Genomic DNA, 12,601 nt, shown 5'->3' with positions numbered 1-12,601 from the left:
AGTTGGCTTTTCGTCTGTGCGTCCGCCCTTAGATCCTGAAAACCACTGAGGCTAGAGTGCTGCAAATTGTTGTGCTGATCATCTACCCTCCCGTCATCACACCAAATTGCAGCCTTCTAGCCTCAGTAGTTTTAATCTTATTTAAGGCTAACTTAGGCATGAGCGTGCGTCTGGCACCGCCATAAGAACCAAAAACTCAGGCCGCCACCAGGCAGTGGCTTAAAGTTTCATGGCTGCGATTGAAAATTTCATGGGCGTTACTGAAGGTTTCATACAGCATCATACGCTGTTCAGAAAACTCGATTGCGCCAATGAAATGTTTTATCACGGCGTTTCTGCATAAACTGGTTTGACAAGTAATCGGTTTTGCCCGCCCTGAGGATTTATTCATCTGAGTCTATCGATAGAATGATAGATTACTTGCAAGCATGTATCTTCCCTGGATATTTTGCCTAAATTATTTTGAAAGATAGCTAACAAAATCAATGTTCTCTGACATTCAACGACAGATCAAACGAGCCAGAGCATCAAACAGCAGCAAAATCAAAGTATCATTCCTGGATGGCGTCAAGGTTAGGGAACTGCGGGGGAGAGACAACTCATACGCTTTGAACTGCTTTCTTTCCAGGGGTAGACTGAGTTCCGGTGCTTCTAATTACGTTTTCATTAATTTCAGGATTTTCCTGATGTTTAAAAAATTCAAATGATTAGGGGACGAGACACTTTACTTTCTGATCAATTAACCTGCGTCTGTGAAATAATTATCAACGATTACTTTACCGACAAATAAAAAGAGGTAATCCCAGGTAGGTTTGCATATGTTCTTTACCTTTTAAGTGGCTGAAGAATTTAGATATGTTCCAGCGAAAGGTATTTGAAGATGCCAATAACCCTGCTGTCAATTATAGTTTTGCACAACTAACGACAGCATCTACTATGCTGCAGGCGTTATTGGATTAAGTTGGCCGTGTGCCAGCAAGTTAACATAATCCTATAACGCGTGCAGCTCAAAAATTTAACTGCTTAGTTATCTCAGATGTCACTTTTAGTTTCTTTATGCCAGGTTTCATTATTCTGTCAAACGTTTTTAGACCTAAGGCTGTGTCATAGCTTTTGAATCTAAGATTATCATCAACTAAGGATAAATTAGACTGTGTAAAATGAACAGGGAACGCTGGTAAATATATCATACATACAATAATTGTTGAATCTCTAATGCACGATACCGAGCCAGATTATTTTGGAGAATAAAAAAAAAATCTGTTGAGTTGGTATTGTTTTCGAAAGGAAACTCATAAATTCATTCCCACATCCTACTCAGCGTGCCTTCCTTCAGTCTCCGTTTTTTCCCTCACACTCGAATGTGAATATGGTGTCTACTAAGACAATAAGGAAGACAAAGACAAGAAATAACTTGAAAGCCGTTGACATCATGAAAGTTATAGCGTTGTCATCAATACCTCCTGGAAAAATAACAGTCACGAAGCTTCTGGGAGTTTTGATCGGTTTTGTCTGGATGATTGATAACTGAGATTTTTCCATCCTTTGTGTGTGTGTGTGTGTGTGTGTGTCTTCATGCCACCTAGGCGTTTTGGGGAAGAGCCATGAGATTGGGGGATTAAAAATGACAACATACATTAAACTGAGAGGGCAGGTGGCAGAGGAAGAGTTGAGAATCACGTTTCCATACTATACCCTGGGAACGTACTTTAGTTTATTTGTGGTTTTTTGCCTCATAAATCTTTGGCCTGCTTTACTTTACTCGAGCAGATAACCAAAATATGCTTTCCCTTCCTTCTCTTGATCATTTATCTACTGTTATCTGTTGACAGTCATATACATTCTGTTTTACTGATGTTATTTGCTATTCAGTCTAAGTTATCATTTTCAGTTATTAAATATATGCATATGCATGTATGTCGATTTTTATGTGTATACATTTCTCTAATCTTTATTTCGTCGTTTTATTTATTTTCGCTGGTGCTGTCCAATTCTATAGCCTTTCGAATTTTCTATATGAACATCTGCTCATCATGAATCACCATTAAGAAATCTCACATTATATTTTATCTCCAAGTACTTGATCACATGAAACCTTCTCGCAGAACTACAACTTTTTAATGACTCAACGGCAGTAGAAATGTAGTTAATGGCCAAGATTTGAATAAAATATTTTGGGTAAAACATTCAACGGGAAAATTCTACAGTAACTTGAGTGTACAGGGTTGTTTATTTAATTGCAAGTCCTAGACGAAACATCGCTGAAACACTGAAGGAGATATGAGGTCAGAAGAATAAACGATGATGCACGAAAAGGACTAATACAAAAAATTGTTCAATATCTCTAACAGTTTCATTTTATGAACAAAGGAAATACTTCATATGTCTGATCAAGTATCCAGAGCTGAAAGTGCTTACTTAGTACGTTTACTGCTCTTCTACTCTGAAGAACTCTTAGGATTTCTAAACATCTTTTATGAAATTTAACCAAGTGTCAAATCTCCACCTTTGATAAAGTTCTGGCGAAGCAATGATAATAGCACCATATTTCATATTCAACAGGTTTCTAAGAATAAAATAAGAACGCAATTGATTTATCTCTCTCTCTCTCTCTCTCTCTCTCTCTCTCTCTCTCTCTCTCTCTCTCTCTCTGCAAACATCCACGTATCACTCATTTCTGAGTTCATTGCCAATACACCTAAGGCAAGCAGCAAAAACTATACAACTATTTTTGCAGTTAGAAAAAACAATTACTTTCTTTTAGTCTTGGGGAAACACGCTGTCGCTTTCTATTTCACGCTTATTTTATGCACTCACCCATACACACGTGCGCACACACACACACACACACACACACACACATATATATATAATCATATATATATAATATATATATATATATATATATATATATATATATATGTGTGTGTGATATAAAATGTGAGTAAATAAATGATTTTGAGACACTAATAAAGATATAATATTAGTCCAACACTAAAAGTATGAATCGGAATTCTAAATTAAACATAAAATAATTATTAAATAGGATGATTGAAAGTATATTTAGGTTTATTTTTTTTATTTTATATAACAACAGATAAATAAGAAACTGAAAATATGGCAGCTCGAGACAAGGATACTGAATAGAGTGAAATTATAGAATTTATTTAAAGTCAAAAAATTTCTTTTAAAGCGGTCTGAAATAATTTATACAAAGTTATCAAAAAGTATGAAAAGACTGACTTAATCCAAATGCATATATATATACAAAGTATATGTACTCCGTTCACTGAAGTATTTCTATTCTACAGAAGGGTGTCTTAAGGTATCATGAAGGTCGCATGGAAAGCGAGTCATCATTCATCTGGAATGGACTGGGTTTCTATCCCTGTCGCCGTCCAGGAGAACCAACACCGGGACCGGGGCGAGCCTGAACTTCACCAGTAACGCCATCTCTGATCCTCATGGTGTTGGTGTCATAATCATAGTAATAATCGGGAGCGTCTGGGTCACAAGGGTTGCCCGACTCATAGGGGAAAGATACTTCCCTGCCGGTGTCTTTGTCGAGATAGCCATAGACACCTCTGACAACGCAGTCGAGACCCTTAGTTTCGTTCTTGAAAGATCCATCAGTGTTGACGTATCCCCATGAGAAAGTTCCATCAGCATTTTGGTGGGACCAAGACCTAAGAATCTTGACCTCTGGTTCTTTGCGTCCTCGGATGTGGTCTGGGTCATCGAGACTGAAGTCCCTGTCAATGCTTGCCAAAGTTCCAGTTGGACGACGAGGTGCTGCATTGGGTCGTTTTGGCTGAGAAGCTACGACTGTTTGACGAGGAGCTGGGAGTGGCTCTGGGCTGAACACTGGTCGAGGAGCAGCAGTCACAGGATTAGGCAACAGTGCCTGAGGGGCATCATCCACATAAACATAGTCATAGTCAGGGAAATCATTAGCTGGAGGAGGAGGGGGAGGGAGAGGAGTGGTGGTGGGAGGGGGAGGTGGTGGTGGAGGAGGACCAGGTAAGGGGACACCTACAGATGAACGAGGGCGACCTTGAGGAGTGCGAGGCCTAGCAATTCTAATAGGAGCAACACCTTCCAACGGAGAAAGCGCCGCACCACGGAACGCGGGTCTCTGCGGCAGAGGAGACTCTGCAACAGGGCGACGTCCTCGACCTCGACGCCCAACCTGACCCTGGCTGAGCACAACCCCGATGACTATGGCCAGAACTAACTGTGGGAGAGAAAAGAGAAACCATGAAATGAACAAGCACCGAAATGAAACTGGCACAAATCGCTGAAAAAGAAAAACGAACAACAAAAACTTCAAATGAGGCACCCTCAGCTCCTTCTTACCAAGAGGGCGTAGCCACCAATTAAAACTGCCGCCTGTAGCCCTGCCAAGCCCACAGGGCGGCGACGGCGTTCATAACTACTACGCAAGGGGAGAGGTGGTAGGGGCGGCAAAGAGTCTATGACCACTGCAGGTTGGATATCACTAGCTCTTGGAAGAGATTGAATATCACTAGCTCTTGGAAGAGGATGAATATCACTAGCTCTTGGAAGAGATTTCGGATTGAGTATGGTTAGCGTAGCGGCAGCCGTCTCCGTTTGATGTTTGTGTTTGGCAGCAATCTTGGCGTCGTTTTTGTATATTTTCCGGTAAAGGAAAGACACATTCTTCCTGAAGTTGAGTGGGCCATCGTGATTTCTGCTATGTACAGAAGCTACTTCGACTTTAGGTTCGGCATGAAGTGAGGACCTGAGTGGATGAGTGCGTTTGAGATCCTTGGCCGGGATGGGAGCGTGGATGTGGCAGTGATGGCATGATGAGGAGTCGGGTATTGGTAAGGCAATGCTCCTGCCCGTCACGGCAGCGGCAGGGGAGGCAGCCGCATGCGGAGGTGGTGGCGGTGGTGGAGGCGGAGGAGGAGGCATGGGAAGGTATTACCAGACATCCCGTCACTTCCATCTCACCAGACCCTTCTCCCCATCCCTCGCAGAGAGCTGAGTGACCCGCCAGCAATTACTGCTCAAACGACGAATAATGGATTGTCGCATTGCACTCGTCAAGAAAGCGCGAGTTCATCCCGCTGTCTCTCCGACAAGAGGAGCTCTTGATCTCTCGACTAGATTCAAAGAGGCCACACGCTCAACTTCAAGATGTCTGCCTACATACGCTTGAGAATGAATATAAGTTCACGTAAGTTTCACTTCGGCTGCCTTCTTGGTAACAGAAGAAACACTTCAATATCTTAATTCAATGTTCGTTTCGTTCAGATAGTTAAGAGTTCGAAATTTATGATGTGAATGTTCGACGCTGGAAATAAATCGAATGATCAACAAAACACAAAAATGTCGTGAAAAGCAAATCAGGTCATTATGAGAACAAGAGGGAGAAATAAGGGGCAAATAACTCATAAAATGAAATCTCAGGATACATATTTTCAAAACCATAATATCAAACACCATCGTCACCTTAATCTATGTCATATTTTCGTACACCCAAGCAAACTCAAAGCATCACAGTCAGTATGTCCACCAGACAAGCATCGCCATAATCGTTCGACGCCTCAAGCATTTATACAAGATGAGGACTTTCCCTCGGCCTTCCTTACCACTTTTGATTGTTGCGAAAGACTAAAAAATCAAGCATCAGACGAGGGGCAACCGCGCCTTTCACAACCACTGCTTACAACACAAAGCCAGAGATATTTTGGGTACGCCCTCTCCCCAACACTCATACACCGAAAACGTACTAAATAAAATAAAATAAGAAAAAAGTTGTTAATTTAAACTCACCACCAACCCTACTACTTTTTAAAGATACAGGATTGAAAATATGCTGTGTCGAAACAGGTAATTAACTAGGCTGTGATCAACTTCCCAAAATATTTCTATTCCTAAATAAGGCAACCTTGACTCTTCCCCCATCTCGTCATGAAAGACTTTGGTATGAAAGTCATACTAAGAAAAAATGACATAAGCAACACGCGTATTTTACAAACATAAAGAAAAAATGATAAAAGGTACTAAATAGGGAAAATGAAGCGGTGACGTAATCGTTCATGCGTAAGGAAAAGCCTCGTAAACGAATAAGCAACTTCAATAGTGACCAGCATTACTTCCAAGCCAACGGGAAGAAATTTGGGGAATACCCACGTAATGCTCCTATTTCTATCAAGGATGGAAGGTAAAACTATTTAGCTGAAACGTAACTGGGAAAATAAACATCCAAAAACTATCGAAATTCTCGTAAACAAATTGTTATCAGAAATTCAAAGGCTTTAGTCCCGTATTTTAAGGAGGGGTCGTGAGCCTCAAATAGCGACGAGTGAACGGTCTCTAGCACAAAAGAAAATAAAAACAATTACCGTAAAAGCAGTGATATGCGAAGCAGCACCATGCAAACGATACAGTACAGTAAACTTCCGACTTTCCACTTCGGTGTATGCGCACCAATGCGTGTGCTTGTCTACCTTTATGCAACATATGTTGTGGAGGGGAGTCAGGCCTTAAAATTCAGTCAACAAACGAAAGTTTCTTGTTGCAATCCCTGACAAAGGGAAAGAAAACATCAGGAGAGCAAGGATAGAAAACACCCAGAGACCCCGTAACTCTACAGACGTCAGTAACATCAAGATCTTTAGACTTTGAGTTACCTAAGACAGCATGTCATTACTGACCAGGAACTGCCGTTGTAGGGATCCAAACCATATTCACGGGTTAAAAGGAGTCATAACCTTCGGTCTGGCTTTATTTGAGAAATTCAATATTAAATCTGATTGCAAAAATTGACGGTCATGGATGCGTAAAGCTTAGGTTTCTGAAGACCGGTACCTAACTCCCAAAACGGTCCCAAAATACAATTAATCTTTGCCTTTTGCAAATTTTAAAAACATCCATATATAACTTCTGAATAATCCTGTTAGCAAACAGACAAACACACGGAACCTTAACATAGCCTCTTTGTCGAAGGTAAGAATTAAACATTGCAAATTCCCTGAAATATGATAAGACAAACAGAAAACCCAACACATTAGAATATTTGAAGCATAATTCCGGTAGAAAATTAAACCAAGAAAGTGAACAATCTTAGCATTTGGTGACCTCAGCGCAAAACGCTTTGTAAAGCAAGCTAGTCACGAACGAAGTGAAAGAGAAAATAAGAGATCAAGAGAAGGCAATACATTTCACAGTCAGCATGCATGATAAGTCGATTTGCTAATCCGAGAGAGAGAGAGAGAGAGTGAGGGAGAGAGAGAGAGAGAGAGAGAAAATTGCGTAACCATCGCTGTTGTAACTACTGGCACAAGGCATTTGATAAATGATTAACTATTTGTTCATGAGGAAGAGGCCGAATACAAACCAAATATCGACTTCGGGGCCATGGACTGTCTGTCCAAAACTCTTCACTCGCAGACCGTAAAAGAAATCGAGCCAAAACGAAGCAAACTCGACTCATAGGAAGATGTTTGCAAGGAAGGTCAAAACACAGTGACGCTTTAATTTCAAAATTGAAAGCAATCCTACCAAGTTGGTGCTGATGTCTTTAAAAGGTCATCTGAAATTAGAGTTCGAGTAACCTTTTATCAGGTGGCCAATAGGTTCCGCTTACGCCGGTGATAAAAGTCAGTACTTGACCCAAAAAAAATTTGGAAGTGTTTTGACGACGTCCGTAGACTTTTGGCTAGTTAAAAGAAACGGGAACTGAACTTTACAGGGATTCCAAAAATATTTGGCCTTTAAACACACCTCGCTTTTGCCTAAACTTTTCATCAAAATGCTTGTGCCCTGATGGGCAACATTCATTGCTTGTTTGGGTAACAGGATTGTTTTGCCATCCCCGTTCCTTGAGGCCGGTGCGGAATTGGAAAGGAGACAGAGTTCAAATGGAATAGGTAAAGATAGAGAAAAGCAACAAAATTCCAACGTGAAAGACAGCGATTAACATCCAGGTGACTTCCACACCCAAACAAAACCGTCTGCGGCAAAACTTGGCACCTTGGCCGAATTAATTGACCATGACGGTTTTCAAATAATGGCGACAGTAGTTGCACAAATTTCTAACCATTTCAACAATGAATGAAGTAACATTCTAAGGAAGAAAAGAATTAGATTGGTTATATTCCCGACTTGTCTCTTTGTTAACACTATATCTTTATTCATGTCAAATACCTATCAGCCAGAAATTATGGAACCATAGTGTAAGAAATAAGCATAAGCTTACTAATGGTTAAGGTCAGAGAGAATCAGTTTATATTGTTACCATATGGTCACCGCCAGCTTAGTGGTATTCACATGATCATATCTATTCTTAAAAACTGCTTTATATCCTACCTTGCTTGCACGACGCCTCCATCGTATACCGCACGAATATTCGTGTGCAAGCGTTTGGCAAAAGATTTTTCCTTTCTAAAGAGATTTGTCAGTATAAAATCCGGTCTTCTGTCAGTTTATTTCCACCGATGAATGCTCAGCATGGTGAAAAAGCCCCCGCATGACAGGGTCTTTTATTATGTTTAGCTTAATTTTGAATTAAACTTTTCAAAAATTAATATCTTAGAGAGGAGAGTGAAATGAGACGTATTGACGTCGGTCGGAAAGCTAATAAATAGATACACCGTTACCGAATACATGAGACTAAGTCTCCAGTCAAAAACTGAAACTTACAAAATGAAGGGCAGAGAGAGAGAGAGAGAGAGAGAGAGAGAGAGAGAGAGAGAGAGAGAGAGAGCGGAATATTACGATTAATCTCCTCTAATCAGGCATTCTGATCTCTCCAGTTCTTCATGTACTTTCGACATTTTGACATGCAGTGTCTGTAATACCAACTTTGCCCTCATCGAATCAAATGTCTAAGTTGTTCATTCAAACTCATAAAGGGAATCATTCAAAAGTTGCACACATTTCCACAGCCACACACGGACACACACAGACGTGTGTATTTGTTGTGTATGTGCATAAAATATAATGACCATGGAATAAGAGTTAATTTCTGCAAAATTTTATCCGATTTCTATAATAGGCCTCCTCTGACACTCAGAAACTATGGGTAGCCAAACATACCATCTCTCACTTGTAAAAAAAACATTCATATTTATAATAAAAACATAAGCCACGTTCTGACTGTTATTCAGAACCCACGTCAAATTTCCACGTTTATCCAGAATAGATTTCACCATTTATCCTAACCATGATTTCAACATTTATCCTGAAGAAGAAAAAAAAACAATTAAACATTTACCCTAAACAAATTTCAACAGTTACCCCGAACAAACTTTAATATTTATCCTGAACAAATTTCACCATGTATCCAACATGACATCAAAAGCATTTCATTTTGTATTCAATCTGCGTTTTGATAGAAAAATAAACTCTTACCAACTCCCCTTGAAATCTATTTGGTACTAACGATATAATATTCAGCAAAGAGTTCCTTTCTCTCTCTCTCTCTCTCTCTCTTCTCTCCTCTCTTCTCTCTCTCTATCTCTCTCTCTCTCTCTTCTCTCCTCTCTCTCTCCTGGGAGTGAAGGCCGCCCGGTACAACCAAGTGATAATCTCCTCTATCACCCGGCCGCCGGACTCCATGAGCCACCCTGGAAATCCCGATCACAGCGTGTATCTGTGCACCGGCTCCTCCCACTATCGAAGTCTCTCGTGAAGGAAATGTGAGACCGGCTACGGCTTAGTCGCTTCGTAGTCATCTTTACTTTCTCAAGCTCTCATTCTCCGATCGACGACGAAATACTTATTTGTTTGTTCGCTCCTGATTCGTTGTGCGTCACATCACCAAAGGTCACTTCGCATTTTGACAAAAAAAAAATAATAATAATAAATAAAAATAACTGATAGTAGTAGTTGTAAACTTCTATAGTAAAAATAAGCAGAAGAGAATGACACCAACAAAATAGATGACAATCAGCTAGCAAACAGTTCATGACAATAGATTGCTTGAAGTGTCTACATTAATCATTTATAATAAGAAGAAAAGAGACAGAAAAATTAAAAGCAACTTTCGATACCTCTCACTTTTCTTGAGATATAATTTTAAAAGGCTAAAACAATATCCTGGTATCTAAAGATATTCGAGTATGTCTATAGAGTATACAGTCATACATATATGCATTGAAGTCATTTGTCAGGTTTCAAAATTATTTTAATAGTATTCCACCATCAAAAATGAGTGTTATTTTGTGACGACAAGGTTTTCCATGTAATTATGAAAACGCAGAAACCCTTAACGGTCATCAAGGAGGCAAAGTCATTGAGCGTGAAAAGGAAGTGAACTTTTTCACATAATGAAACTGGAAATCTCTCCAAAATCCAGAAGGGAACGCAAGTGAATATATATAAAAATTTCAACGGTAAAAGGCGTAGGAATAACACAGGTAATTAATATTCTGTTACTCAGACTTCATTATAAAAGCAATTTATTGCGTCATTCATGTTTAACCATCATACATATTGCAGCGTCATGCCCGAGATGCCTATGTGGAGCACGTTTTTCTCTGACCACTTTGTTCAGGTTTCTTCGCTATTGTTCGTCTGCAGTTTCTGTGACAATGTGCCGGTTCAGTGACACGGCAATATCCTCAAAAATTCTGAGAGAAAAATATGCAGTGATATATCTTATGCAAATGAAAAAAAATATATATATAGAATTGACATGAGCGTTGCAATTGAGGCCGGTGAGTGCAGCCCTGTACACAAAAAAGAAAAACGAACGCGAGTCAAAAGACTTCGTTCAGATTCACTTTCATGAGGGCTCGGGGGCTACCGCAACGCGCTCTCGGGCGCGCGATGACAGAAAAACCCGCACTTCAATTAATTTCTATACCTTCCCCTATCTTTAGAAAGAGAATAACAAATGGAAGGGCTCCTTCAATAAGCTGAGTCAATTAACCAACCGCAAAAAGTGAAGCGGAAACCCAATAAAAGCAATAATGATGATCTTCTAAATGTCCATTAAGATGGCGTATGACCCGGATACGAAGTTTTTTTTCTTTCGGATTTTATCCTTCATTCAGCGATTAAAAGAATGAAAGGGGGAAGTGACTGCGGTTTTTTTTTCTAGGCCATCTCCTCCTAACAGAAAAAATATTATTGGTGAAAAGACACGCCACTACTACTACTACTGCTGCTAATAAACTATTGTTTTCCATTACCAAATCGAAAGTGAGCGCAGTGACAAGCGAACAAAAAGCAGGCTGCCGAAAGAGCGGCATCCATCCCGAGGGCGTCAGAAAAAACGGACTCGCAATAGTTTACGAAAGAACAGAAATCCGTGGAAACGCCTGATCCGCAACAGGCTGTTTGCTTCGATGCGGAGACCGAGCTAATGGCCAAAGAAAACTAATCAAGATCATCCACGGAGCACAATAATCGGGAAGGATCTTGGCCTTAATGACGAGTGAATGATCAGCAAGGTTTCAATTCTGTCTGACTTCTTGATGATGGATTGTTACTAAGTCAACTTCAGGGACGGTGTTCTAAAAATGAAAACATTATGTATATTCAAAATAAACAAAATTATTATGGAAAACTCCACTAAATGTCTTTCGTACTCCAATAAGTAACTATTACATCACGAATCATTCAAGAAGTGCTTATCTTCATAGTTAGTCTCTCTTTCGCTTTACTTCAGGACACCTTCGTCAACTGTGTCAACATTGTTTACTATATCACAGCAATTTCATCTTGAGTAAAGCCTAAAAATCATGAATAACGGGTTCACTTTTTAAAATGCAATGCAAATTAAAACAAAAAGAGTATTATAAAAAAAAGCCACAGGAAAATTCACGTTCCACTGAATCACTGGCTGAATCGGCTGTTGTCCTCACATCGTTCCCTCACTGTTCAAACAGTATAACCAATTTCAATCACAGCGATAACTAATCAATGTTTACAAATAAAAACGTTGTGGTTTTATCCAATGGCTTCCACTGGGGAGTCCTCCAAGTCCCGATCACAACTGGCCGAGCCACTCCCTCGGAACCAAACTTTGCCCGCTCACACAGACACACACGCACACACACACACACTGCAACACTTCAGCAGCACTTTTGAACTTTACGTCCAACAAGAGATCAGCCTTAGTCCATAGGTCAAAGGACTTCCCCTCCCAACCCCCATCCACCAACCCCTTCCTAGTTTCAACCATTCACCGAATGGAGACCTTGCTGGAGGTCTGACTCAGGTCCTTGGCGACTTTTCGATGGACTTATGGCTTTCTTAATGTTAGTAGACGAGACGACGGACATTTAACCATTCAGGATGTAAGTAGGAGCGCGTGCCATAAAAACAGAGAGAGAGAGAGAGAGAGAGAGCGAGTTGGAGAGATAGAGAGAGAGAGAGAGGAGAGAGAGAGGAGTGGCTGATGATCGAGAGAGAGAGAGAGAGAGAGAGAGAGAGAGAGGAACGTCCGCAAATCTAATATTTGTCAGGTCAAATAATGAACAAAAACTTTCAACATCAAGAATATATATTATTTTCTCATATACAAACATGAGATGAAAATCCAGAACATCTTATTCCTAGCGGTCAGAACGAAGAAAAGGAAAGCAAATATACTAATATACATACACACATATATATATAT

General features: G+C 40.1%; 1 protein-coding gene across 1 annotated transcript; it reads right to left on the bottom strand.

The window, feature by feature from the left end:
* Positions 1-3,062: 3,062 nt before the first annotated feature.
* On the bottom strand, positions 3,063-12,048 carry LOC135218437 (uncharacterized). The gene is made up of 3 exons (XM_064254751.1): positions 11,910-12,048; positions 4,357-5,320; positions 3,063-4,234 (listed from the first exon to the last, which is right to left on the bottom strand). The coding sequence occupies exons 2-3, from the start codon at positions 4,936-4,938 to the stop codon at positions 3,383-3,385; spliced, it is 1,434 nt and encodes a 477-aa protein (XP_064110821.1). The 5' UTR covers positions 4,939-5,320; positions 11,910-12,048; the 3' UTR covers positions 3,063-3,382.
* Positions 12,049-12,601: the final 553 nt, after the last annotated feature.

The sequence above is a fragment of the Macrobrachium nipponense genome, chromosome 9 (genome assembly GCF_015104395.2).
Source record: "Macrobrachium nipponense isolate FS-2020 chromosome 9, ASM1510439v2, whole genome shotgun sequence".
Lineage (NCBI taxonomy): Eukaryota > Metazoa > Arthropoda > Malacostraca > Decapoda > Palaemonidae > Macrobrachium > Macrobrachium nipponense.
The sequence above is the reverse complement of the archived record's forward strand: the minus strand, read 5'-3'. Positions and strand labels throughout refer to the sequence as shown.